Raw genomic sequence first — 26,033 nt, forward strand, 5'->3', positions numbered from 1 at the left:
TGAGGCTGACTGAGAGAAAGCCTGTCATAGCCACCCAGTGTGTTCGCAGCTGCGTGTGTGTGTGTGTGTGTTTTTTCCCTGTGTAAAGTGCTGCTAGTGCTGCAGGGTAACCGTTCAGTCAGGAGAAGATGAACAAGGAGAATGGGCTGTTAGCATCACAGCGCTAAATGAAGCCGGCACTAATACAGTGCTGCAGGGTGGGGTAGGTAGGAGTGGGGGCTGCTGAGAAATAGAAATGCAGAGACATGGTGGAGGGTAGTGGAAGACAAGAGATGGAAATAAGAATTGTGTAGGAAATGAAGCATCTAAAATGAACAAAGCTGCCCTGAAGGGTTGGTTTAGGGTTTGTAGTACAACTTCTACGTTATGAATAACTATCATTATATGTTCATTTCTAATACCCTTTATAATTACTATTTTCTAACTAATGAAGTGGCAAAGTGGAAACTCTGCCTTCTGAGTCAGTATGCCCACACCACATCGTAGCTTTCTACCACACTATTTTTCGACACAACTCACAACAAATTAAACAATACATTAATAAATAAATAAGAGTTAATTCATTTCAGCAAAACATTCTCCCAAATTTAATCGTCAGTGCATATTTTATGTCAGAGCGACTCAGCTGAAGTTTAGCAATCCAGGAAAAAGTAGTTGTCCTCACACAATTGGTGATTGAATTAGTGTATGGAACATGCACATGTATAACTCCTCACCAATGACTGACTCAGAGCGAGTTTAGTTGCTGGAAAGAATCTAGTTTAAGTGTTTTTTTTTTCCCCACCACTACTCTCATTTTGTTGCTTAAGTGCTTTAGTTAAGAACGAAAGACAGAAAAAGGCTTTTACAATTACATTCACCCACTTCCTCTGAACACATGCATACACTTTTTTTAAATTATTTTCTCCTTCTTCCTAATATGCTCACATCCTGAGCACTTTAACACAAAAACTCGTGTTTGATGGAGACCTAAGGAGGACCAAATCTACAAAAGGGAAAGCATAAACTTACAGACGAAGAGAGGGAGATCTTGGCTGCGGGCTCTGGTGATTTTCTAGAAAGACTTGTAAAAAACCCATTTATCAGGATTTTCCAACTCCTGTCTGCAAGGAGACCAGGCTGTGATACTAACTGTCACCAGCAGGGGGTCCTCAGACTCCACAGAAATGTGTAACTAAGTCAACCAGGCTCATCTCAAACATGTACAATAAACACAGACTTCACTTTAGAGAGGTCGGAATCAGTGCGTTCTTCTGCCTAGAAATGATAGTTAATATTCTGCTCAATAACTGTATAATGGCAATCATCATGTGACAGTAAAGGATATAGAAGAAACGGCATCATGACACAACAGAATCCTGGTCTCCATGGATCTGGCTTGATCACCATATATATCGATATATATCAATCCATAGATATCCATTATCATATATCACATCAGCAGCCACACGCAACATAGCAGAATAATAAGAGAATCTCATTGTCATCAGAGCTGGGATCCATTTGGCAGTAAGGTAGAGAGGTTATGTTGATGTGTGAAAGGCAAATTAGACAATTTAACTTCATCAGATGGCATCATTTGGTCTGAAAATAAACCTGCTCTAATCCATATGCTTTGTTTTAAATAGAAATGTAGAGGTAACAGAGTAGCCAGGTGTTTAATGTAGAAAAAAAAGATAACACCTATAATGTGCCATCCCTGTATTAAGCTGTTAAGGCTAATATGTGCACCAACAACTGTCTTTTTAAGCAGAGAATGAAAAGAGCCTCCTCTGGGATGTGTCTGGAAAACAAAACTCAACAAAAACTCATTCATCTTATTTTAGGATTGAGTACTAAACAGGCTAAAGGCCACTTAGGGCTGCAGAGTCGCACTCAAACCATAATTTCATTGTCCTGACTTCATTTGTCACTTCTTGCCAGATTAAATAATAATAATAATAATAATAATAATAATAATAATAATCCTTCCAATGATCATAGAGGTCAGCCACTAAAAAGTCTGTGGATTTGCTTTGGAGGATATGGCTTGTTCACAGTGTTACTCACAGTGTCTGTCCATAGCTGACTATTAAGGGGATTGTTGAGCATATGCAAAAAGCCTCACTTCGATTTCTGCAAAACAGCAAAAGTCTTTGTAACTTCAATATAAGAGCAAAACAAAAACATCTGCTGAGTTAAGTGTTTACCCACTCTGACTGCACAATGTCGATCAATTCTATTCGCTTTATTGTTTTCCCAATGATTTATTTTACCTTGTCAAGGTCTGTGGACCACAATGTGGTAGACTGCGTGAGAAAAATTAATTTTGGGGCTCCTTAATGAGGACTTTTCAATCTTGCAGAACTTTCTGGTATACAATAAGGTTTACTGAAAGCCCTTTAAACAAATAAAAACATCACGTCACTTTTTTTCCCCAAATATGTATGTATGTAGCATTTGAGGCCAACAATTATGCCAGAGATCATAAAATGTTTGTTATACTTGGAGTTTATGTTGATGGTGTTTCTCGGGCATTTAGTGTATCACAGACTAAAAACAAGGACGAAATCTTTGAAAGCAGCATGTGCTTGCAATAATATGCAAAAAAAAAAAAAAAGTGCAATCAACCTCACTCATTCCAAATGTTCATTTCACAGCCTAGCTATTGACCTCTGAAAGTGACCCTACATGTGGGACTGTTAAGAAAGGCAAGATCGCTTAGGTGAGGATGCACAGATCAACAGGAAGTGGGTGGCTCATTTGAATTGTTCAGGCTGCAATACTTTCCCTTTTCCCATCTGTCTGTGTCATCCTCTGTCCTTCGCTCTTCGTGCTGAAACCCTAGCCGGCCCTCTGTTGTGTGAGTCAGAGAATCATTTTGCTGTCATGCTATTCTTTGCTAAGGATATATGGTCTCAGTGTCCATTTCAGATGAGTGTCCCTCTGTTTAAGTGTCTGCTGTGTCTCCAAGCATCATGATCTCATCCTCTGATTTCATTACAAAAACTGTTTGCAGACTCTCCAGATCCCACAGCTGTCAGGGATCAAGGAGCACATCACATTTAAAACTATACATGCAAACTTCCTACTGTGCAGTATATGTTCGCCAAGTGCAGTACTTATTGTTATGACAATATAATAATCATATTGTTAGCTTGTCAATTAGCTCAAGTCATACTAAACAAAGGCAATAGAGATATATGATACTGATAATAACAGAAGGGCTGCATCTTATATTCTGATCCTCAAACTGTTTCACCTCCTGATGATGGATTAACTGCAAACAAGTAAAAACACATCCCACAACAAGTTAATGTCAAATTTCCTTCATAACCTGACTCAGTGAGTGAAGCTCCTCAAACATGAGCTATTTCATTAAAACATCCAGGAATCACCGCGCTGTTAACCAAAGTGTCCTTGTAAATTTTAAGCCAATGCACTTTGATGTGATGGAACATCTTGTCCTGGCCTGTCAAAGAGCTTTCTTATGGTACACTCTTTTCTCCAAAAATCACAAGGGTTCATGTTGTGGTTCGTCTGGGTTATGGGGTGCCACAGATTTTCACTCATATCTCTATTTCAATTAAAAACCAAACAAACAAACAAACAAACAAACAAAAAAAACAATAGACTAATTAGTCTATGAGGAGGCATAAAAGTTGCCGGTCAGGAGGAACACTATGTGGCCACCTCTGCTCTTGACTTGTACCCTCCGTATAACAATAACGTTTGCAATTAAAGTTCTACTGTAACAATCATGACTTACATTAACAATTTCGCTATCTGGCAATATCATACACACAGAAGATATTTTTGTAAGACTATAAAATAAGTCTCTCAAGACGCAAAGATATGAACAAAAAGCTTTTGAGTCACATCATCGTCATCAGTTACATACTGTTCCATACTAATCACAGGAAGATATATGGAGTTGTCATAATACTATATTCAGCCTCATTAGTTAGTAGTCATATTAAATGATTGCACACGGTCAGCTAATCGGTGTTGATTATGTCAGCATGGACATAGAACAGGCTGGAGGTAGGAGACTGCAAGAGAGGGAGGAGAGTGTGTCAGTATTGAGACGTCTGTGTGTGTGTGTGTTGTGGGGAGGGGAGGGGGAGGGGGGGGGGGGGGGGGGGGGGGGGGGGGGTGAAAGAGCCAATATTCAAGCTTCATCCCACACATAGAAGGTGACGCAACACCTCACATATTCTCAAGCACCACCAATGCGCTGTTCTCTCCTACATTATGTGTGTGCATGTGCATGTGTGTGCTCAAGCAAGAACAGTAATGGTTATCTACTAGTTCTCTCTCTCTCTCTCTCTCTCTCTAACTAACACACACACACACGCACACACATTAAACCACATATTATTCCCTCCTTGGTGTTCAACATAACAGCATCACCATGACAGCAACTGATGCTGCCTACAGTCTTGGCTCGTGTCAGATGAGAAGGTCATTTGTTACCATGGACAATGGTGGTCCAAACTGTAAACATTTGCATTCGTCCCACACACTGGTGACATCACCTCTATTGACATGAAGTGAAATGCTAAAACTGTGTGAGGTCTGTGTCTACTCCAAACTGGGAAACACCTGATTGATTTAAAGAAAAACAAATAGCATGAGCGATTTTGTCTCCAACATGGAAGCTGACATGGAGCAGCTGATCAGAATCAACCAAAGATAACAGTGCACATCGGTCACGCTGCCTGGAGGGAGTCAAACAAGTCTGGACACGTGGATGTTTCCAAGTCACTGCTTTTAACCTTGAAGTTGCTCCAATATGTATGTCCATATGTTGTTAGCACAGCACAAGAATGACAGACAAGCAGCAGTGCTTTGCACCACTGTGGTTTTGAGACAGAGGAAGGATACACCAACAGTTTCTTCTACACTCCCCATCTATCTGTGGATCTCATAACCTTACAACATTTCTAAAATGGCATGTTTGTTTTTCTGGAGTAAATTTATTTTCATAGCAAATGCTCCTTGTCTGGGTCGAATTCCTGCACTGCTCCATTTCTATGTGGTGAGGATGTAAAGTATCTAAGTGAAGAAGGACTGTGGGAGGTGAAAATTCACAGTTATGGTGTGAAGGCACAAAAATACAACTTTTACATTGGATTATGAGAGACTGCCCACACAGATGAACTATAGAAGTAACATTGCAGAAAGTGTGATTGAGTTTCATAGTGCACAGGTAGAGATGGATCCAGTTTCTTCTTCAGGACAAATCCACCTAAATTTGCTGCCCACTGCCAAAAAAAAAAAGAACAGATCTATAGAGAAACAGCCTACACACACACACACACACACACACACAGTACTATCCCATGAGGCACAGGGAAAGTGGAAACTTTTCGTCTGCGGCAGAAGGATAACGAGCCACTCACCGCAGAGGGGAGGGGAGATGCTGGGGCGGATCGGTTGAACTTGAATTTGTTACTCATATTTTACCTGTGACAAAACCACAATGTGCTGTTAAACACAGGTGTACTGGATGTGTTTAAGCAAACCAGAGGCAAGAGGTCTGATCAAATGCTGCCAGAAGTTTTAAAAAACTGTAGCATTTTGATCTGTAAAGATTTTCATCAGGCACCATCCTGTGCAAAAATAAGATGCTGATCAACAAGTTAAAAAAAATAGTAATAATAAAATACAATTGAAATGTTAAATCTGAGTGAGTGGAAACATCTAAATGGAAAATTGGTAAAGCAAATGGGAGTAATAATACCAGCCTCACTTACTCTTGATACTGTTGATCTACAGTTACATCTGATAGATTATTATAACCAATACTGATAAAGTGACTGATCAACTAATGTGCAGTCTAAGTTAGTCAGTCTGACTTCATGTGTACTCTTTATGTTGATGGATATATTATTATCTAAGAGGGTAATGCGTATGGTATTATATACTTGCATTATCTGCTTTGAGCTAATAGGCTCTCACGTTTCTCTCACAGTCCCAATCAATCTCTAATTCCCTCCTTCAGTATCTATCTATCTCCTCATTTCTCCTGCTCTGTCCGTCCCTCTCTACCTCCATTTCCTGTGGCCACTAAACACCTCTTTAGAGCTTTTAGAGCTCGTTCTCAAGAGCCAGGACGACTTTCATACCTCTGCTTTACCTCACTCATAAATTATACACATACAATATTTGAGCATATATAACTGACATGAGAAACGACCGGAAATAGTGTGGGTTACCCCCTTTTCTGTGATTACTGAGTGATGAATTCGAGAAAGGAACCCAACTGAAATTTTGTGCGAAATCAAAAACACTAAATAAATAAGATGTGTCCGATACTTTGTGAAGTTACTCTGAGCTTCTACAAATCTGCATTTTGCAAGAGATGGTAGACGATCACTTTAAAGGGGAGATGATCAACACCAGAACCTCTGAAACAGACGGACTGACTGTGCTAATAGTCCATGGCATCAATACCATTACTGTCAGCAACAAGCAGCCATCCACCAAAATAAAGAACTACATCTGGACTCTAACATGTACCAGACTTCTACACGTCACACTGTTTTGTTTTATACAGCTTTTGACAGATGGACTAAATAATTAGATGAAAGTGATTGCTGGTAATGACCATGAATACTGAGACGCTAACACATTAAACTGGATAACCAGAAACAAGCGCACACATAGTTTAAAATGTGTAACCACAGCAGACTTGCAAGCGCCCCCCCCCCAAAAAAAAATAAAAATAAAAATAAATAAATAAAGTTAAAAAAAAAAAAAAAAAAAAAAATCACCTCCTTCTCCCCCATTAACAGGGCAAACAGCAGTGTGTGAGAGTGTTTAGTGTAATGGCCAATCAGTCATGTCCTAAGTGCCTTAGAAAGGAAAATGGAAACACCTTGGGACAACAGTGGCCAGTATGATTACTGTAAAGGGGTTGGGGGGGAGGAGGAGAGAGAAAACTTTGCAGACAACTGTTAAAGTGGTGCGGGGTACAACAATGAGCGAGTGGCGCCCCATTCACTCAGATCAATAATGCAGGTTTGAATCCAACACTTTAGCCATCTGCGCTCCAAAAAGTGTGCAATCACTTGTGGAGAGCTGAAAAATACAGGAAAATACAGAATGGTTTCAATCCTCCACACAAAGAAGGCGCCTAGATCGTGATCTAGCGTCAGAACTGCCTCTCCAAAATAGGTCTGCAGAAACCAAGTCAAAATGCCAGATTAATGCTGTGTACTGCTACACTGTACTTACCTATTTATAATAATGTAATTAAGGCGCAACGTGCCAAACATAACAGGAGCTAATTCTGTGCATCAGATCAGGAGTATGTCGCCAAATGATTCTTGCAATTTTGTTGAGCACTCAGGCATTAAGCTTTAACTGGTGGGTGGGTGGACAGACAGATGCACTTTTGGTAGGAATCCAGTATCAGCAAGTGGAGTTTGGGTGCAGTTTGGCAAATCACATCTGCTCACAGCAGCATTTCCTTAATGGGCTTAGGCCTGCTTCTTCTCACAAAAGATGCAAGGCAGAGCATCTTTAGCGTTAGCAGGCTAGACCCCCAAAATATTTTCCAAGGGCAGATGATGAGAATTTTTAATGCACAATTAAAAAAAGTAAAAAAAAATTTAAAAAAAGAAAGAAAAAATATTTTAAGTTATTTTTAAAGATTATTCTACACAGTTTTACAATGGAAAGGGTTCTTTGAATTTAAGAATTTGAATGAATAATGTAATTATGACAGAGTAATTTTTGCAACATTATGAAAGGGGAGAAGTGGTGTCCAGCAAGAAACTTAAAACGATTTGCTGCAGACAGCAGCTGCAATATTACCAATATTCAGGCTGACATATTTGAAGTCACACTACACTGCTAATTAGTTAAACCAGCATTCTTTATTTGTTTTGTTCGTGTCAGTGTACTTAGCATTGGAACACTTTTTAGTTATCATTCAAACTCCTAATGCTCTTTGTGCCATAAAATAATCACATCATCCTAAAATGATGTGCTGTCAGCGTTTCCTCTCATGAGGCCAGTCACATACCTTCCCTTTTCCATGGCAGGATTTTGATCTCAAAAATCGTCTTTGCAGTCTTTGGTGCCACTGGACTTCTCAACTCAAAGATGCCTTTACCCTGGCACCACAGGGTTCTCACAGTCGTATGCATTATGCCAAAGCTCATTTCCATGACAACATTATCAAAAATCATCTCAAACATGAACAGAGAAGCTGCATTAACTTTCATTTAAAATGAGCCTGTAACCAGAGAAAATTGGCTAATGTACTGACCACGTATATATAGACACACACACACAAACACAAAGACGCACACAACAAAAACACAGGTTATGTTACATGCTTCCCACCCCGATCCCTTGCCACCCCTCAAGCATGAAGCAGGCACACAGACACACACCCACACACACAGGGCCTGTGACGTGTGCGTTACCTGGCTAGCATTGATACAGTCGGTGAAGGCACTCCTTCTAGAGAAGAACGTAAGGAGTTGCTGCCAGCGAGAGGAGGATGTAGAGGGGGAGGAAGAGGCAGGAGAGGAGGTAGAAGGGGAAGAAGTGTGTGGAGGTGCTAGCTCCTCCGAGGAGCCCCGCTTGGGCCCCAGCTTCTGTTTGACTCCTAGTCCCGCCCCTTGACCCCCAGACGCCCCGCCCACCCTTGCACTGCGGGGGTACAAGGTGTTGTTGCCAAAAATATAGTTCATCGTCTCTGCTGTCTGCTCTTCCTTTAGACAGAAAATGCAGAGTTCATGTTGCAGTTCGCTGTTGCTTCATCTCTAGTTTCTCTGCTGTCGCTTTGCTCTCCTTTCTGTGTCCCAAGCTCTTCTGATGTTAATGTCAGATATGCAGCCCAACTATTCCTTCTTTTCTGTCACCAGTTTCGATTGTAGATTATGTTGCTATTTTTTGAAATTGTCATCTCCTCTTGTCACTTTGCTCTTAATAATATATTTCTTTCCCCTTTTTTCCTTCCTCAGCTCCCTCAGGGAAGAAAAATCAGCTGGAAGATCATGAGATGAGGAGGAGGAGCAGGAGGAGGAGATAGAAGGTGCAGGGCAGGTAAATAAAGTCTTCTTAGCTTGAGAGTGTATGTCCATCTATCAGGGTCGCTATAGGTGAGTCTGCCAGTCAATCCATTTGCCCATTTGTCGTTGTTGTCAATCCATTTCTCCATCATCGCATCTTCTCTCTAGCCAGGAGAAATGTCCAGCATCTCCATCTCTGGATATCCAAAATTTCCTCTCTCCAACTCCTTTCGTTCCTCTCTTCAGTGAGAAGACAGAGTGAGGGGTGCGTGGGCCAGGCAATGACAGGATATGAGGATTGATTATTTAAGGGAGTTCACTCTTTCTCTCTGTCCTTCTCCACCCCACTCCCTCCTCCCTCCCTCCCTGCTTCCCTCCTTCTCTCCGAGTCGTAGGAGATGACCACTCAATCTCCCCTCTGTCACTGTGTGTGCTCCCATTAAATATGGAGGGATGAAGGGAGGGAGGTATCGGTGCCTGGATGGATGAAAAGAGGGAGGTGGAAGGATGCAAGCGAGGGAGAGAGCATCTGAAGTAGGTGGATGAGTAAAAGAATCATTCTGCAACTCTTCTCCTCTTCTCTTTCTCTTCCCCACCCTCCTATATCTGTGATGTAGCTCCAAGTCTCACTCCTCTCGTCTCTTGCTCAGTACAATACTCAGCCTCTCTCTTTCGCCCTCTCTTTTTTCTGCCTAACCCTCCACCTTCTCTCACCCTCTCTTCCTCTCTGTCTGTCTTTCAGCAAATTGTCTTTTCCTGTCTTTTATTGGAGATGCAATCCGACGCCTCTCTCCCTCTCTGTCGCTGTCAGATATCATTACTGGTAGAAACCACGCCCCTACATTCCACCCAGCCAATGACATAAGAGAGTGCCCCCTCTACTCTAAATACACACACATCCTCAAACATGAATGCGCACACAAACATACACAATGGTGCCTGTTGCAGGTTGAGGAGATGTGGTAGAAAATGTCTGAATGCAACAACAGTACAAATTTTCTTACTGTGGCAAGACATATAACAATACCAGTGTCTTTGTATGGATCTGTGTGTGTAGGAGTCCTCAGGTGTGTGAGTGCACGTTGTACAAGAAAGAGAGAGAAGCGAGAGCGAAATAAGAGATGGCCAACCAGTTTGCCAGTTTCAACCGCCAACAACAATTCCAGCACAGTATCAACAGGTATGTTTTTTAATCTGCACGTATACACGAATGCATTCGTTGATAGGTGTGTCATTTACATACGTTTATGCGTGCAACTTGTGTGTATGTGCGCAGGAAATAAGAGTTTCTCCTGAGGCTGTTTCCCAACACTGCAGCACCCACTTCTCCCACACACTCTCTCTCTCACGCACGCACATTAAAGCACACACATGCAGACATTCACACATAGAGCACGACTCCAGAGTGGGAAACAACAGGCTGTTGCTGGGCACCGGCTGCCATAAAAGAGAAGATGGGAGAAAGGATAGGATAAGAGAAGATGGGGCGAAGAAAGCAGAGCAGGTGTCCTCACAGTCACCCTCCAGTGTGCCACTAAGGCCTAGAGACTTTACCATTCATTCAATTAGCTAGAATGTCTGGGCCAAAAGAGAGCTCAATCAGCAAGCAGCCAGGCCAGTAGCTAGATTTATCGGGTAGGACACTCTGCTGCATTTACAGACGCACAACCACAAATGAATTCAGGCATTTCCAGCAGTATTCCCTGTATTCCAGTGTCTGAGGCAGGTTAGCCTACACAGCCACTGTAGCCTCCTGGAGGATTAGCCACAGATGGAGCAGGACTCCTGTCACAGCTTCTGCCTGTGTTTCCTTGGGAACTGTATCTATGGAAACAGCTTCCCGAGTCCTGAAATACACCTGATACTTGCTGACTAATGTTTTGTTTCCTAAGATGTGAATAGATGTCACCGAGATTTCTTGTGCTTTTTTATTAACACAATACGAAGGAGCACATCGAATATTTTAAAATGAGAATTAGTGATAGAGGATTTTCAAGGCAATGTCTCTCTAAACCTGAGCCAGTCGATTTTACAAGAGGCTTCTGTGACTACCACTTGATGCAAGATCCAGACTGGTTAGGCTGCTAAGATATCAATCCTCTATAAACGTCTAAATGTTAACAAAGATCAACATTTGGTCTAAATTCTCCTTTTATCCGTTTATCTGCACCCCTACCGATTCACTGAAGTCAACTCGTTTCATGTGATCAACTCGTATAGCATGGTTCAATATATCAATGAAAGCTGTGTGATTGTAAGGGACCAAAATTCCAACGCGTTGGCGAGTGAAGACTTATTACATTCAATCCAATGCATTTTCAGCTTTTTCAGGAGTACGCCTTCGGGAACTGTGAAATTTATTTGTCATTTGGTCACGGTACCGCTTTGTTAAATCTTGGAAACCTTTGATTGAAATTCCGTCCACACATTAGCGCACTAAAGTCAGATTGCACCTGCTGCATCAGTGTTAGCATGTCAATGTGGCCGTGTTATTATGCTGACTGTAGTTTTAAACTTAACAACTCTTCCTAACGGGACACATATGCAGCGCAAACTATGTGGTTGTAGAATTGTAGAATGATGCAACCTGAGCTTCTTGCAACAGCCTCAATCGGTCAGAACAGACAACGCATCAATCATTTTGCCCGCAGTGTGAACACACAGCAACGGGCTATCATCTTGGCTGGCATAAATTACAACTGGAACTATATCATTAGCATCTGCCAGTCACCCTCTACAGCCGGTCTGTCTGCAGCCAGCCACCGCAATAAAAAAATGCAATCTACCAACATGTCAGCTGACACAGCAATAACTCAGTGGTACACCGGCCATATCACAACCCACCGTGCCCCTCTCTCTCTCTCTCTCATTTTTCCCTTCTCTCTCTTTCTATAGTCAAATGTCAGCCAGTGAATGCCAGCTCTATTAATATTTTAGGACCAATTAAATAAAAGCACACATCATGCATGTTTAATGTCAGACTGCTGAGACAGCCAACCTTGCCCTTCTATCCTCTACAGGTAGGCCAGGCTAGTGCTGGAAGGGCCTTGCATACAAATGCTGTGTTCACTTTTTTCAGCAAATTATTTGTCAGTTCTCTTGGCCCGGCTCTGGGCCGTCGACAGGCTGACCTATAACCTATTTTGGGTCCAATCTCAGCAGGCTCTAGAAGGCATGACCGTCTAGGCACAGTTACCCAGTGACAACACATTTAGGTATATTTGGTTATTATCGCTGCTTAATAAAGTTAACAACTTAGTATTTTAAATTCTGTTGGAGTATTAATAGATTTGGTGAAGTTGCACTTTTCAGCTAATCAAAGTAAAAACATAAATTATACTTTTGTTGCCATGCCACATTGTATTAACCTACCTTTAACTTCAACATGACTGTCAATACAATTGTAATAAATATCAGGTTTATACTGTCAACAGCCATAAAGACACGCTGTGGTAGATAGAAGAACCATAAACCAGGACGCCATGTAGATCTATAATAATATGGACTATTGAAATGGTTCCCAACCATTTTGGCTTCCCCCCAGCTCTTCCATTAGATCCCTTTCAGGTTCTGGTAAGGACTACTGTGAAGAGCTGCCAAGCTCCTCTGGTAAATCATAGAGTTAAAGCGTAACAGACATAAAGCACTGCAAACAAAAGCACCTACTGAAGCAAAAGGGAAATTCCCAACAGGCCAAAACAGCCCCTGAGATCTCGTTTGGGGGGTTGGATGGGTTTGTTCTCAGAACCGCTGCACAGGCAGCTATTTACACTTCACGAGTTAAAGCAGCTAAAGTCAATATGTTTATGATGATGGATCAAATTACTCTTTGCAAAGTGAAACTGGCTGCTTGTTACCTCTGCAGCACTTCATAGAAACCTTTAATGCAACCTTACTGTTTTGGTGCACTCTCAGAGCTTTTATGGCATAGTTTTTTATTGAAACTGTTTCCAGAAAAAACACTCTGTACACCACCTGCTCTGCTCAGGACCAAATAGGAGGCAGACAAACTTGGTGGCAAGCTGGGGAATATATTGAAGAAGATGATGCTGTAGGCTTAAATATTTCCCTCAGGAGTTGAGGGAAACCAAAAAGAGAGCTCAAAGGGCTGTGAATATTATATCCATCACACGCAGACATAAGTCTGAAGGGAAAATAACATCGGTCTGTATCTTATAACTCATAACTTACCATTATTAACAAAGTGTTTTAATTTATATTGACAACAGCCCATTTGTTATTCACTCCAATTTCAAATTCGTTTAATATACTGTTTAATTCCTGAGGTTGAGTATCTTATACTCGATGGTGCAACTACTGAGATGGTATGTGTTTTGCATGATTTGGTTGGTTGTCTTTCTGGGTTACACCTTCCCTGACTGAAAACGTTGATAACGTTTGATAATGTTGATCCGCTATCTTTTTATTTCATCATCTGATAGCATTTCACTTACATGACTACAGGCTTCACCAACTATGCTCAACTCTAAGGTGACAACATGTGGAAATGAAAAAAATAAATCTCATGCTGTATGCTTTGATTATTTTCAGTTACTCAGTGGCCTGCGCTACTTCAATGCTGTTATTGCTTGCATATGTACAGCAGCGGATGTGATTGTCTTTTCAAGCTTCATAATAGGGGAAAGACATAATTACACGTCTATTAAACATCTCAGTACGTCCAGTGTAAAGGTCAGACACACCTCATGTCTATTACTCGGTCAGCAGGAGGGGAAAGAGCCTCATTGGGGAGGAGTGTGATCTGGCTGACTGACTGGGTGATTAACAAACCAGCAACAAATCTGCCCTCTGTCTCTGTCTGTCTGCCTTTAATTCTCCTGTTATCCCATCTCTTGCCACTCCCTGGTCCTCTGTCTTTCCTTCCTTTCTAATTATCTAGACTAGCTTCAGGACTAACACCCACCAATGTCTAAGAATGGAATATGCATGTCTTACTATTTGTTTGTTATAAAGAGGCAGCAAATGAGTTTAGTGTTTCTGAATCTTTGGTCTCTTTGGTGAGCATGCATTTTATCAGTGATGTTATTTAGGCAAACTGTAACCTTAACAATTATCTATTTGTACTGATGTCAGTTCTTAAACTTGCTGTAAACTGCTTGATTAAGTCAATTCAGCTGGGTCTTGATTTGAGAGGAAGCCACACCATATCAGCTTTGGCCTCTGCTGACTCCTGCAGTTTAGAAACTGGAACTACAGATTCAGGGGGTGGATAAAACTCAGAACTGCCTCTGCTCTCATCAGATGAGCACTCACACAAAAGCCTGCAAAAGTTCAGCAGCACAAATAAAAGACATTGCAGATATTCTCTGATGTGTTCAATCCTGGGCACTTCAAATGACACTGCAATTGCACACAGGTCTGTGTAATCCCATCACATGCAAGTCAGGTCATGCTTACAACAAAAAGGGCAACAACTGTCACGTTAGAGTACAGATAAAGCAGTCATAGTGCTGACATGCTCCGTGTTGATTCAGTCCGGAAAACCAAAAACAGGCAATACAAGATCACTGTCAATTTTGTTTCTACGTTCAGGAGTTAGTGAAGTTCAGAAGTTGTGGTATGTTCACTTACTTGACAAAAGCAAAGTGGGAGCATGCTGAAGAACGTGTCTCCAAAAGATACTACATGTAGCATTTTTAAAATGTCAGCATATGGAGCAAATATTGGACAATTAATAATGAAGATTTACATTTTTTTGAGCTGATTCTCAATATTGAACCATGAAGCTTTTTCTCAGGATTTTCTACTACTGCCTCCTCTCCAGTTTTTTTAAACGTGCTGAAAGTTGTTTTTCCTCCAGTGTTCATTCCTGCCACCGTTGAAATGCTACACGGAGCATCTGAAAATGTTTGCCTGAAGTGTTGAAATGTGATGTCTGTATATTTTAAACCAATGTATGAAAGCTATTCCCACAGATTTGAGAATTTCAGGCAATTTGCAGAAATATCTCAAAAACACACAAAAAAAACAAAAAAAACACAAGAAATGAATGAATGAAAGAAAACAAGTGTGTTCATTCATCCTGAAATTCTGAGTCAATAAGCAACTGAAAACAATTTAACATCATGCCAACGCATGCGGCGGGCCTGGTGGCAGGATTACCTGATAGTAGGCGTGGCTTTGTGAATAGAGGGAGGAGAAAGGCGGGACGGGAACTTCGCTTAACCTCTCTCCCTCTGGGTGAGGCCATGCCTCATCATCAAAGGGAACCTCGGGAGATTCTACCTATGATGTACAGAAACATCTCAGCATGATGCAACACACTGATGCATTCAATTCGTACGTTATTTTTTTGTTTTTTTTTTAATTATTATTACATTTCTGGGGTACTATAATATAAACAGACAATTGGTAGTGTGAGTTATCTACAACAGACATATTTCTTGAATGTAAAAATTAGCACAAAGCAGAAGAAGACAAAACAACTGTGTATGACAGAAGGGACAGTATACAGTAATATATAGTACATCTGCAAAACTGGAATTCTTCAGTTCTTTCAGTTTCTTAAAGCCATTTGAAAGCCTTTTTTAAAGTTACATCATAATATGAAATATATTGCAATCATGCATTACTTGTATGATAAAGACAATGCAAATGCAAATGTGCACAGTGTATGAGCATGTATGCGTGTTGGAGAGAAAGTATAAAAAGAAAAAGAAAGAGGCAGCAAAGAGACAGAGAGGGAGAGAGAACATGTACGTGGGGAGAACAAGATGGCAGGTCCATCTGTCATACCGAAGCAAGCCAGAGCCAGCACCTGTGGTCACGCACACACAAACACATTCACATAAAGCACACACTAACACCCACACACACCATTTGGGAAGGAGGAGCTCTTAAAATAAACCTGAATACTTAAATAAACCAGGAGTAAGAGCGACATCCGTCACAGAGACACAACTTCTACAACACAAATTTTATATTCAGTTGTCAGACATGATGAGCAACCAAATAGGGCCTGTAAGTAAAGAGGTGGTGATGACGATGATGATGATGCTGTGGTGGCGTATTTGCCAGGATACCTTGATAACATCATGAAACCATGAGCATGAACCTTGGTGGTCATAAAAGAATGAGCTAAATGCAGATAGCATCCAGTAAAGATGACAGCCTCAGACTATATCAGGATTTCCACAGAAAATGGACATCTACTATACATCACTGCAAGACCAAAGAGATCAAATGATTTAAAGCTTTACTGATGGACTGATAAAAAGACAAACTTATAATTTCTATTTATCAAAAATATGACTCCCTCTCATGTCATTTTGTATTATCACAATGATATCAAACACACCTCAGTTTCCTGAAATGCTTTGGGTTAGGAAAATAAGTGGTAGGCAGCCACTAGGTGGAGTTAAACAACAACAAATCCCTCCATCACACTCACTGAATGAATGTTTCAGTTGTGTCTACAGCTTTCCCAACAAACCAACTTTGAACTTGTGGTGACTTATGACTGAGTCAGTGTAGACATAAAAAAAATGACAGTGTATAATGACTCAGAACTGACACATCAACAATATACAGTCCTGCTGCCTGCAGCATGCTGGAGGCTGTTGTAACTTACCCGGTACACACACGTATGCACATAAACACACACGCATGCGCGCGCACACACACACACACACACACACACACGATTTAAGAAAATAAAACATTTACTGATAAACACTTGTGCCAGAATTTAGAAAGGATTATTGGATTATAGATGAGTGGATAGTGGAGGGAAAATGACAAAGAGGCAAGAAGACATAATGGAAAATGAGAGGAAATTAAAGATGCAGAGGAATCATGGGTCAATTTCAATCTGACTGTCCGTCAGCTGTTTGAAAGTCAGTGTAAGGAAACTGAGGCTGTGTTTGACCAAATGACAGACAGGCCAGAGGAAAAACAATGGCACTTTGTACAGCTTCTTTTCCACCTAGTAATTAAATTTGGAAGTAAGTAATTTGTAATTAGCATGTTAATGTGTAATTTTAATGGACTATGGATGTGCTTTTGTTCCAATCCATATAGAAATACTATAATTATGATTTAGGCCTCAGTTAAACATACAATTCAAGGTAGGAAAATGTTTCTATCTTTCTAAAAAGATAACTCATGCGTTATGGCACATATTGAGGGTGTTTGTCAGACACTTTATGTATGCTGTTGCATAGTGACTGTGCATATGCAATAGGGTAAGCAGTGTGTGTGGTTGGAGCTGTGTGAGTATAGTAATGAGTTGTAATCTGCAGACAGATACAGCCCAATCAACTAACATACAGTAAAAAGATTAGCAGGTTATGCTGTGTGAGTGCATGTGACAGGGCTAGAGAGGCAAAAGAAAGGGAAGAAAGGTCTAGCTGGTCAGACACAGACCGAGTGCAGAACAGAGATAGTAATGGGCCTCATTACTTAAAATTGGGACAAGCATTCGACTGAATCCCTGCATGCACAGTTCTCGAAAAGTATTCTCCTGGTACAAAGAAAAGGCTCTGTGCATGGAAGCAAATTTAGGCCAGGAGCCTTGACTTTTAGGTACTTTCAAAAAAGTCCTCTCTAATCCTGGAGCCATATTGAAACAAATCCCCTTATGTCTGTCTGAATTTTAAAAAAAGAGGTGTCTGCCACCTTGACCAAGTTCAACCTTCAGAAATAAAAGCTGATGGTGTTAGACTACATTTTGGAGAGTCACAGCATGAACTTAAAAAGTTGGAACAGAGGCAACAAAAGGCTGGGAAGGTAATCGGCACAAACCGAAAACAAATGGAGGCGCTTTTGACAACTAATTATGCTAATTGGTAACAGGTCACTAACATGACTGGGTATAAAAGTAGCATTTCAGATGTAAAGATGGGCAGAGGTTCACCTACCAACAAACTGTGTCTAAAAATTGCCTTGTGTGTTTCTTTGTTCCAACTTTTTTGAAATGTTTGCTGCCTTTCAGTTCAAAATGAGTATAAATATATATATCTCAAAATATTCTGTGATATAGTTTGTTTTTTTGTTTTTTTTAGGGACTAACAGCTCTCAATTAAGCTTCAAGGAAAACTGTGGCCTTGTTTAAATATAGTCAGAGTCAACGGTGACTTGAAGAATGAGAATCGATGTGTTCACCTCATTATTCCTCTTCCACCTGTCCTAGTCTTGTGAACTCAATAAATCAGGAACACTTGCAAGGGCTTTCATTAAAATTGAAAGAGAAAAAAGCCAACTTGGACTCTAGGAAGAAGTTTGTGGAATAGTGTCATCAAAAGGTCAAAGGTCAAGGTTTTTTTTACCTTAAAAAATACCATGGCCATAACTTAATAATTCCTTCAGTAAAGATTATTAGAATATAACTAATATCTTGGACACATGTCTGAAATTGTGTGTAAAAATTTATACAACCACCTTCGGTTGACACTTTAACACAAGGTCTTCAATTATGTAAGAATATGAAACAAAAATTATGGATTGGGCCTCAAATAACATTAAAATCAAGAAAAGATTTCAGAGATTTTGTATAACATAAATATCCAAAAAGGATTTCAGAGAACAAGAATATCTGACCTCAAATAAAAGGCATCTGTCACCAGAACCGATGTTGACAGACAGATTGATAATCCCTTCAGGGAACATGGTGCCAGTGTGAGCCATGTTTGTGTTTCTATGGCTGTGACAAACAGGTACATCTATGTTAGATAGCAGATGTGATGGGGACAGACACAATCCACGTGTGCATGCTCTGTTACACAGCCACAGAGATGGACGCTCAGACTCAGTTACCTGAACAGGCGTGATGTGTGTGTGACTGACGTATCCGTGAACGTGTTGAATCTGTGAAAGCTGCCGCTCTGCCACCTGGACCAGCTCTGCCCCACGCAAGTCACCATGGCGACCAAAAGATCCATCCCTCCCCAGGGACCGTTCCCGTTCCCTCTCCCTCTCCATGGTGCCGGCCCCTCCCTCTCGCCTCCAGGTCCCCCCTTCCCGTCCTTCCCTGCCCTCCCTCCCCAAGGTCCCTCCATCCCTCAGCTCTCCAGCTACTCCCATTGGGTGCTGATGACACGGGTGTTGGTGGAGTTTTGGGGCGCCTGGCGACGCACCCTCTTCTTCTTGATACCGATACTTCTATAGTGAGAAGAGATGAAGAGGGCAAAGGAAATCAAGCAGAAAGGAATGTAAAATGGAAGAAAGGAAATGAAAAGGAGGACCAGGAAGAAATGGAGAAAATGACAATGGAAAAGGAGGAAGATAAGGTACAGGAAGGTGAAGGGGAAAAAAAAGAGAATGAAAAAGGTTAGTTTAGAAAAGTAGAAAATAAATATTTAGTCAAGCTGGAAAAGAAGAAAGCATTAGAGCAACATGCAAACCAGCATGAAATAGCACGCCGCAGTATGTATGTGCTCGTGTGTGTGTGTAATGGGAGTGTTTTTAGACTACAGTTTGCATGTGTAAGCAAAAGGGACAGTCCAGGTGTACACCCAGCACGGCTCCAATTGTCTACATATGGGAGTAGAAATGCACATAATCAGTAAATATGTACGCGCACACACACACACACACACACACACACACACACACGCACGCGACTTTCAACACAAGTTTTTAGGCAAAACGAGATGCAAAAGTGAATGAGGACAGTGACCAGGGAACAAACCCGCCTCTGGGAATAACCACTTCTTTCTCTCCTCCTCTTCCTCCACTCTGTATACCTTTATCATGTCTCTAAGGCTCTCACTGTGCTGGTCTCGCTATTTCTTCTCCTCCGCCTCAATCCTTATTCCCACACACCCTTCCTCACTTCTCTTCATCTCTTTCGTTAATTATTTGATGCTTTTTTTCTGCTCTACTGGACAGAGTACAGTGAAGCTCAGGAGAGAGGGACGCCGGATACTTGAATCTGTGACATGGTGGTTCCATGGTGTGGAAGATAGCTTGCTGCGGTGCTGAATGGGTCGACCCTTTCTGCACCAGCAGGTATGATCACGCCTTCAGTGAGGTAACATAATGATCCAGGTAAAATCCCTCATCCCGCATTAATCTCTTATTAAATCTAAACTGGTCAAGAACAGGAGACGCTGATAAAGAGAAGCATGAAATTTATAGCCTTGAACCTTTGAGACAAATTGGATGTGGATTCTCTGATCAATACCACGATAACAGCGTAATGTCAGCTAAACAGACAAAGTTAATACAGCACAGAACAGTCACAAATCAAACTTCCTGGAGTCTGGTTACTCATTTTATCAATCAAGGTATATACACAAGAGTCCATTAAAGAGATGTGTGACATCTGTATGATTACAACCCAATCTCATAACTCAAAAAATTTTATTTGCCATCACTTGTGAAATGTGTTTTTCACTTCAATTTCCGATGTATTATGTTAATAAAAATAACGACAACAGCAACTGTTGTTTCGCTCCCATACATTATTTTAATCTCTCTATTAGAGATGTACATTAAAGAGCTGAATGGAGATTTTTGCAGCTGACACAGCTGGGAAATGTGGGGCTTGATTAAAGAAACGCGTCTTCAGGAAACATCTTCACCGCAGGGTAATGTCAAAGACTGCAGAACAAGTACAAAATGTTAACTTTCTGAACGAGTGTGATGTTACGTAGTCATTGCACAGAAATCTAGGAATTCATTGGACCGGACTAAAGCTACACCACTATCAGACACATCCAGCCTTCAGTTCTGATAACAGATGTATTCAGATAGATGGATCCCCTGCAGAGAGCCAAGCTGTCTCCCAGTCAGTCCTGCTAATGCGACATTTGACCTTTTACTGCCCTCTCGCTCAGTAGTGATGAAGAGCTGACTTCGCTGAATCTGCTTGTTTTTATTACTGGAAAAAAAAAACTAAAAACTTATCACTCAACAACTTATCACAGTCACATTCTGGAGTCTCAGAGCCATTTGAACTATGATATAATGTTTGAGAAAAGGCTCGATAAAGGTTGGTGTTCAACATGTAACTGTAACAGTCAAGGCTGGAGTCAATCCAAGCACTTGGACAAAGATTACAAAAGGACGTGTGCCTTTGTGATTTATCAGGCAGCTCCCTCTGCATCCGTACATCAGTAACTACACAGCCCACAGCCTTAATTAATCTTCGTTCCCAAGAGAGAATTTTAGAGCAGTTTGGAGCAGTTTTAAAAACACTCGTCTTCTGCAGTCATGACTTATTTGGTAGCAAAGTTAAGAATCCTAGATTCAAAAGACTAAAGCTAGTAAACATAAAACCATAATGTTTTCAACCGTATGTTTTATCATTTCATGTCATTAAGTGTATACTACATCTGTAATATTAAAGTAGTTCCCCTACATTTGTCCAAACATGCAGCTGACTCATCGTGGTCAGCAATGGAATGGGAGGATCTATGGTAGTTGTGTTTTGGGCAGAGAGTGGGTGTTTGATTTCACAGGAGAACCCTTCTTTGCATAAATCTATCAGTTTGTTCCACTGCATTCAAACAGACATGGCCTTGTGTGCTCTGCCACATGCTTCTCCTGCTGCGCACTTTAACCTAATTTAGACTGGCGTTCGCAACCTGTCCTTTCGCTCTGATCTTTTCATTCAATATTTACTGGATAATTATTCAGAAATGTTTTAAAATAACTCTGTGCAGCGATCGAGCAGCCGGGCACTATGACCCTGTAGAGACCTGGCTAACAGTGTTGTCACAACACTGCTGCTACTGCCCTCTGCACCCACATACACGCAAAGATACACGCTCGTGCACTCACTCACTCTCACACACACAGCTATAATCCTATATTTAGAGTTTCACTTTCACATGATACAAGAGCACTTCTGAATCAATTCATGCATGAATGATCGGAGACACCAAATATGTCTGTTTTTACATCAAAGTGTGTGTGTGTGTGTGTGTTTCTCCGTTTGCCCATCTAGCAAGAGATGAGCATTCCTAATCAGGACTGCGCCTGCAGAAAGGCCGCTGAACACACACACACACACACACACACACACACACACAGAAACACACGTGCACACTGTGGCTGTCATGTTTTAATGTGTCAGCCAGTGTTGCGTAGCCAGAGAAACGTGACTAGATTGGGAGCAGATTCAGCATCCTAGTACATGTCTATGTGTTCATTCCTATCTGTGTGTGTGTGTGTGTGTGTGTCAGAGTAAAGCCAGGCATTAGTCACGCTTGGTGAGATATGAAAGAGCAGGGGATCCTCTGCCGTAAGGGGCTTCTCGCACACACACACGTGCCTCCATCTCTCTCTCTCTTTCTCTATATCTTTTCACCTCTCTCTGTCTTTCCCATCATGCCCTCTCTCTAGCTTTATTGGAATAAAATACACAAGCACTTATTGCCAGATCAACTATGACAAAGTCACAGTAACAAGTACAAATGGTTCAATCACTTCATAAATTAGCCAATCAGTGAGCATGTGCATTTTTTCCCCTCACTGTATTCACTTAAAATGTAACTGCTGCCATGTGTTTACTGTTGATACATATTCTTTTTCACCCACCAAATATAGAGGAATCTGATTTTATTTTCTTACTGTTGTCTTGATATTCCTGCCTTGCTATCTGACATTCACCATTTTTAGTTTTCTTTCTACTTTAAAATTTTTTTTTCTTAATCAATGTGGGATGCAACCCGGTGTTACCAAATAAGGGATTCCAAGATCAACACAATGAAGGAAAACTTTGCAACACCATGATTGGAAATATAAACAGAAAGTAGGCAACAGGAAATGTATTATTCAAAAACGGATGTGATGAAAACAAGTAGCTTCATGTGGCTGGAAAAACTAAGATGAAAGACATCCGGTTACGAAGGTAAAGCCACTTTAAATGTTTCATTTTAAGGACCTCATAATTTTCCTCCACTCTGGATTCAGTCAGTTCTTCAGTAGAAATACAGACCTGGGCAGAAAGAGAGAGACATATTCATCTATTTTGAATGTGTTGATATCTCTGACCTAGTTAAGGTGTATTTGATTTATCGTCTTAGACACTTAAACTGCCTCAGACATGGACACATTGCTGGGTAGGTAATATGAAGGTAGTGCACCCGCATGTATTTAAAGTATACTCTCCCCCATGCGTGTGTGTGTGTGTGTGCCAGTGTAGGCTCCTGTAGTCCTTCATGTAGTTTGGAGTTCACCCATTCTCAATTGTCACATTTCTCCATTAAGAAAAGAAGTGGCAACGATCACCTTTTGTTTTCAGCAGAACTAAGTTCCAAAATTGACATTTGAGTATTTGTCATTAACTTCAAAGTGCTTTGTATTTCTTATGGAGTAAAAGTGAAAAGAAAAGAAGACTGGACTATTCTTTACCTTTGCATACTCAAGATGAATGGTGTCTTGGGTTTTTATAAAACTGAGTTATCCGTCTGTCAATCAGAACAATCGACACAGCTCTTCTTTAGCACCATCCATTTCTCAAACGATTCCAGCTATCCTGCCGTCATCAGGGGGGATTGTGTGACTTTTTTTTTTCCCCCATTTGAAAAGCCTCTCATAGTTCTCTAAGTTTATAAATAAGTTCAGCATTTTAAAGTGCTATCACTTGCTGGTTCTGGGAACTCATGACTACAAATAAATCTCTCGGTACTGTAATACATCGTATGTTGGTGGACTTACAGTGCTCCACTGTCTGATTTTTTTATATCTTGTCATGACATTTTTGTGTACTGTTGGCTTGACCACACATTTGGGTCCTTGCCACACTGAGGTGCACAGATGCACAGCAGATGAAAACATTTTGAGTCATAAATAGTGATATAACTAACATAATTAACTGTAAATGAATCAAGAGATCTTCATTAGAATTTGAAACACTTCATTGTACTGTGTATATGATTAGTTTTATTACTTTTTGGAAACTCAGCCTCATACAACACTGGCATTCAACTCAAATTTCAAAGATACCAACGACAAACAAACAAACAAAAAAAAAATAAATAAATAAAAAAAAAAAAAAAATATATATATATATATATTTACACGGAGGCACTAAATATTACAAGGAAGGCATGGAGAAGAGGATGCAGTCAAGCTGACCATCTGTGTCTGAGGGGGGATAGGTGGGTATACACTGAAGTGGGAACATACAGAAAACACTGCAGTGATAATGCTTCCTTTCTACAAACAGGTTGGCGGACAGCTACAAATGGACGGCTGACGGCTAATTAACTGGACGATATCTCAGGAATCTCTTCCACACATATCACAATCCTTCAGCAACTTGATACTATCCCCAGGACACACTCAGTGATATTACCCTCTCTAGCTATATTTCTAGAGGAATGCTGCTCTCTCCGTGTCAAATTCTCGTGTTGATGTTCCCTCTCTCTCTATAGCTCCAGTCAAGCAGTTGTCTCTCGACCTGCTTGTCAGGCTGAGGCGATCTAACGGGACAGAAATAAAGTCCATACAATTTATTATGTCCTTACTAGTGAACTGGACAACAGCATGCCCATACACACAGATACACACACAGTCCAGTGACTCAACTGTATCTTCTTATATTGGAGCCCTGCACATGAATGCCACAGTAAATTTAGCTCCCTCCTCTCATCTCTGTTTTCTACATTCAAATAATTCTGACAGATATTATTTTTTTAATCAGCTGTAAATATCGTCTTTTTTCTATTTCTCTCCCCCTCACTTTTCTCATGCTCATATCCTGCCTTTCACTGTGCTATTTAAACAAGTTTACAGACCCATTTAAGAAGCCATTTTTGGGTTAGCTGTGTGTTTAATGACTGTTCAGAGATGCGGCTCAGTGTACCAACTGCTCCTCCACATCAAAGGCAAGGTCCTTAAGCACTTGGGTGGAATTTTAATATTTCATGTGTTGATTTTTCACTCAACTGTTTCCGAGTACTTTGCAAGCTGATGATTGCCAATTTTAACCTAAGCCCATTCACTTAGCGTAGCCTTATGTTATGTAATTAGTGAGTCGGCACCCTCGTAAGAGATATGGCAGTATTAATTTAATAATGGGCTAGTGCTGCCAAAGACCTGTCGAGAGGCTGCAGATTTTACATTCATAATAGAATGGATATGAACTTAATGTAGCTTCAGTTGCTCAGATATTAATTATTTACTGAGAAATCTTGCTTCAAGAAGAGCATGTTTTTCTGTTTTTGTTTTGTTTTTTTTTTGAGGGGGGACACATAACATTACACACAAGACAATTCTGTCCATGTGAGCCTGCTTATCAAGTTCAACATGGTGGGTGTTCCCAGAATATTTCCCGCAGTGGCCCAAGGTTATCAAATGCAGACCTACGTGCCATACAGAACTTCTAGTCCCCAAGCATTCACACAAGTCACTTCCTCTATTAAAAAAAAAACAAATTAGCAGGGAGGGTATGCTGAACTTCAGGAAAGTTTAACAGAGATGGACTAACTGGCATATTAACTAAACTCTCATTTATTTTCGATCATATACTGATATAATCAGGATTGTTTTTTTTTTTTATAAAATCGATATAAAGTGTGAAGTGCATTGACAAAGAATTACCTCACTAGGCAGTTTCTGTAAGCTCTACTTACAGAATAGTGCAAGCAGCTGTTTATTGTGGAAACGTGTACACTGTCTGGATAGCACCAAACAGCAGACAGACAAAGTTATCAACTATACTGGTGAACGTTGGTGACCACTTAGAGCAAAACATCCACATATTTCCCTCGGGTGTTTCTGGAAACCTTGATTGAACTTTGGGGATATATTCATTAGATGGCTACAAACACAACCGCATGCTGATTGTAATGTTAAAACAATGCTGAATGCTAATGTCTTGGTGCTCTGCCCCAAGTGGCCAAAAAAAACAAAACAAAACAAAACATGAATACAAGTCTGCAAACCAAAACTCACCAGGTTCAATACTTTGAAGCAGACATTTATATTTACATTCTCATAATTACACTAATTACTGCCGGAATTTAACATGTGACATATTTACTCAGACTCAAATAAGTTGAAGTTCTGAATTGAAACCAGTGAGGCATCAGATACAGCAGTAGCAGCAAC

The 26,033-nt window shown here is 40.7% G+C and overlaps 1 protein-coding gene across 2 annotated transcripts in view; it reads right to left on the reverse strand.

The window, feature by feature from the left end:
- The window catches only part of LOC115041653 (disks large homolog 1-like), an 84,217-nt gene that overhangs the window by 40,623 nt on the left and 17,561 nt on the right, over window positions 1-26,033 (reverse strand). Inside the window, exons 5-6 of one of the 2 annotated variants that reach the window (XM_029499287.1) lie at window positions 18,786-19,130; window positions 15,135-15,257 (exon numbers count right to left, since the gene is read on the reverse strand). In XM_029499287.1, coding sequence (XP_029355147.1) covers window positions 15,135-15,257; window positions 18,786-19,130 — 468 coding nt within the window. The remainder of the gene's footprint in view (window positions 1-15,134; window positions 15,258-18,785; window positions 19,131-26,033) is intronic. The other variant, XM_029499288.1, reaches the window with a different exon arrangement.

Source organism: Echeneis naucrates, chromosome 4 (assembly GCF_900963305.1).
Source record: "Echeneis naucrates chromosome 4, fEcheNa1.1, whole genome shotgun sequence".
Classification (NCBI taxonomy): domain Eukaryota; kingdom Metazoa; phylum Chordata; class Actinopteri; order Carangiformes; family Echeneidae; genus Echeneis; species Echeneis naucrates.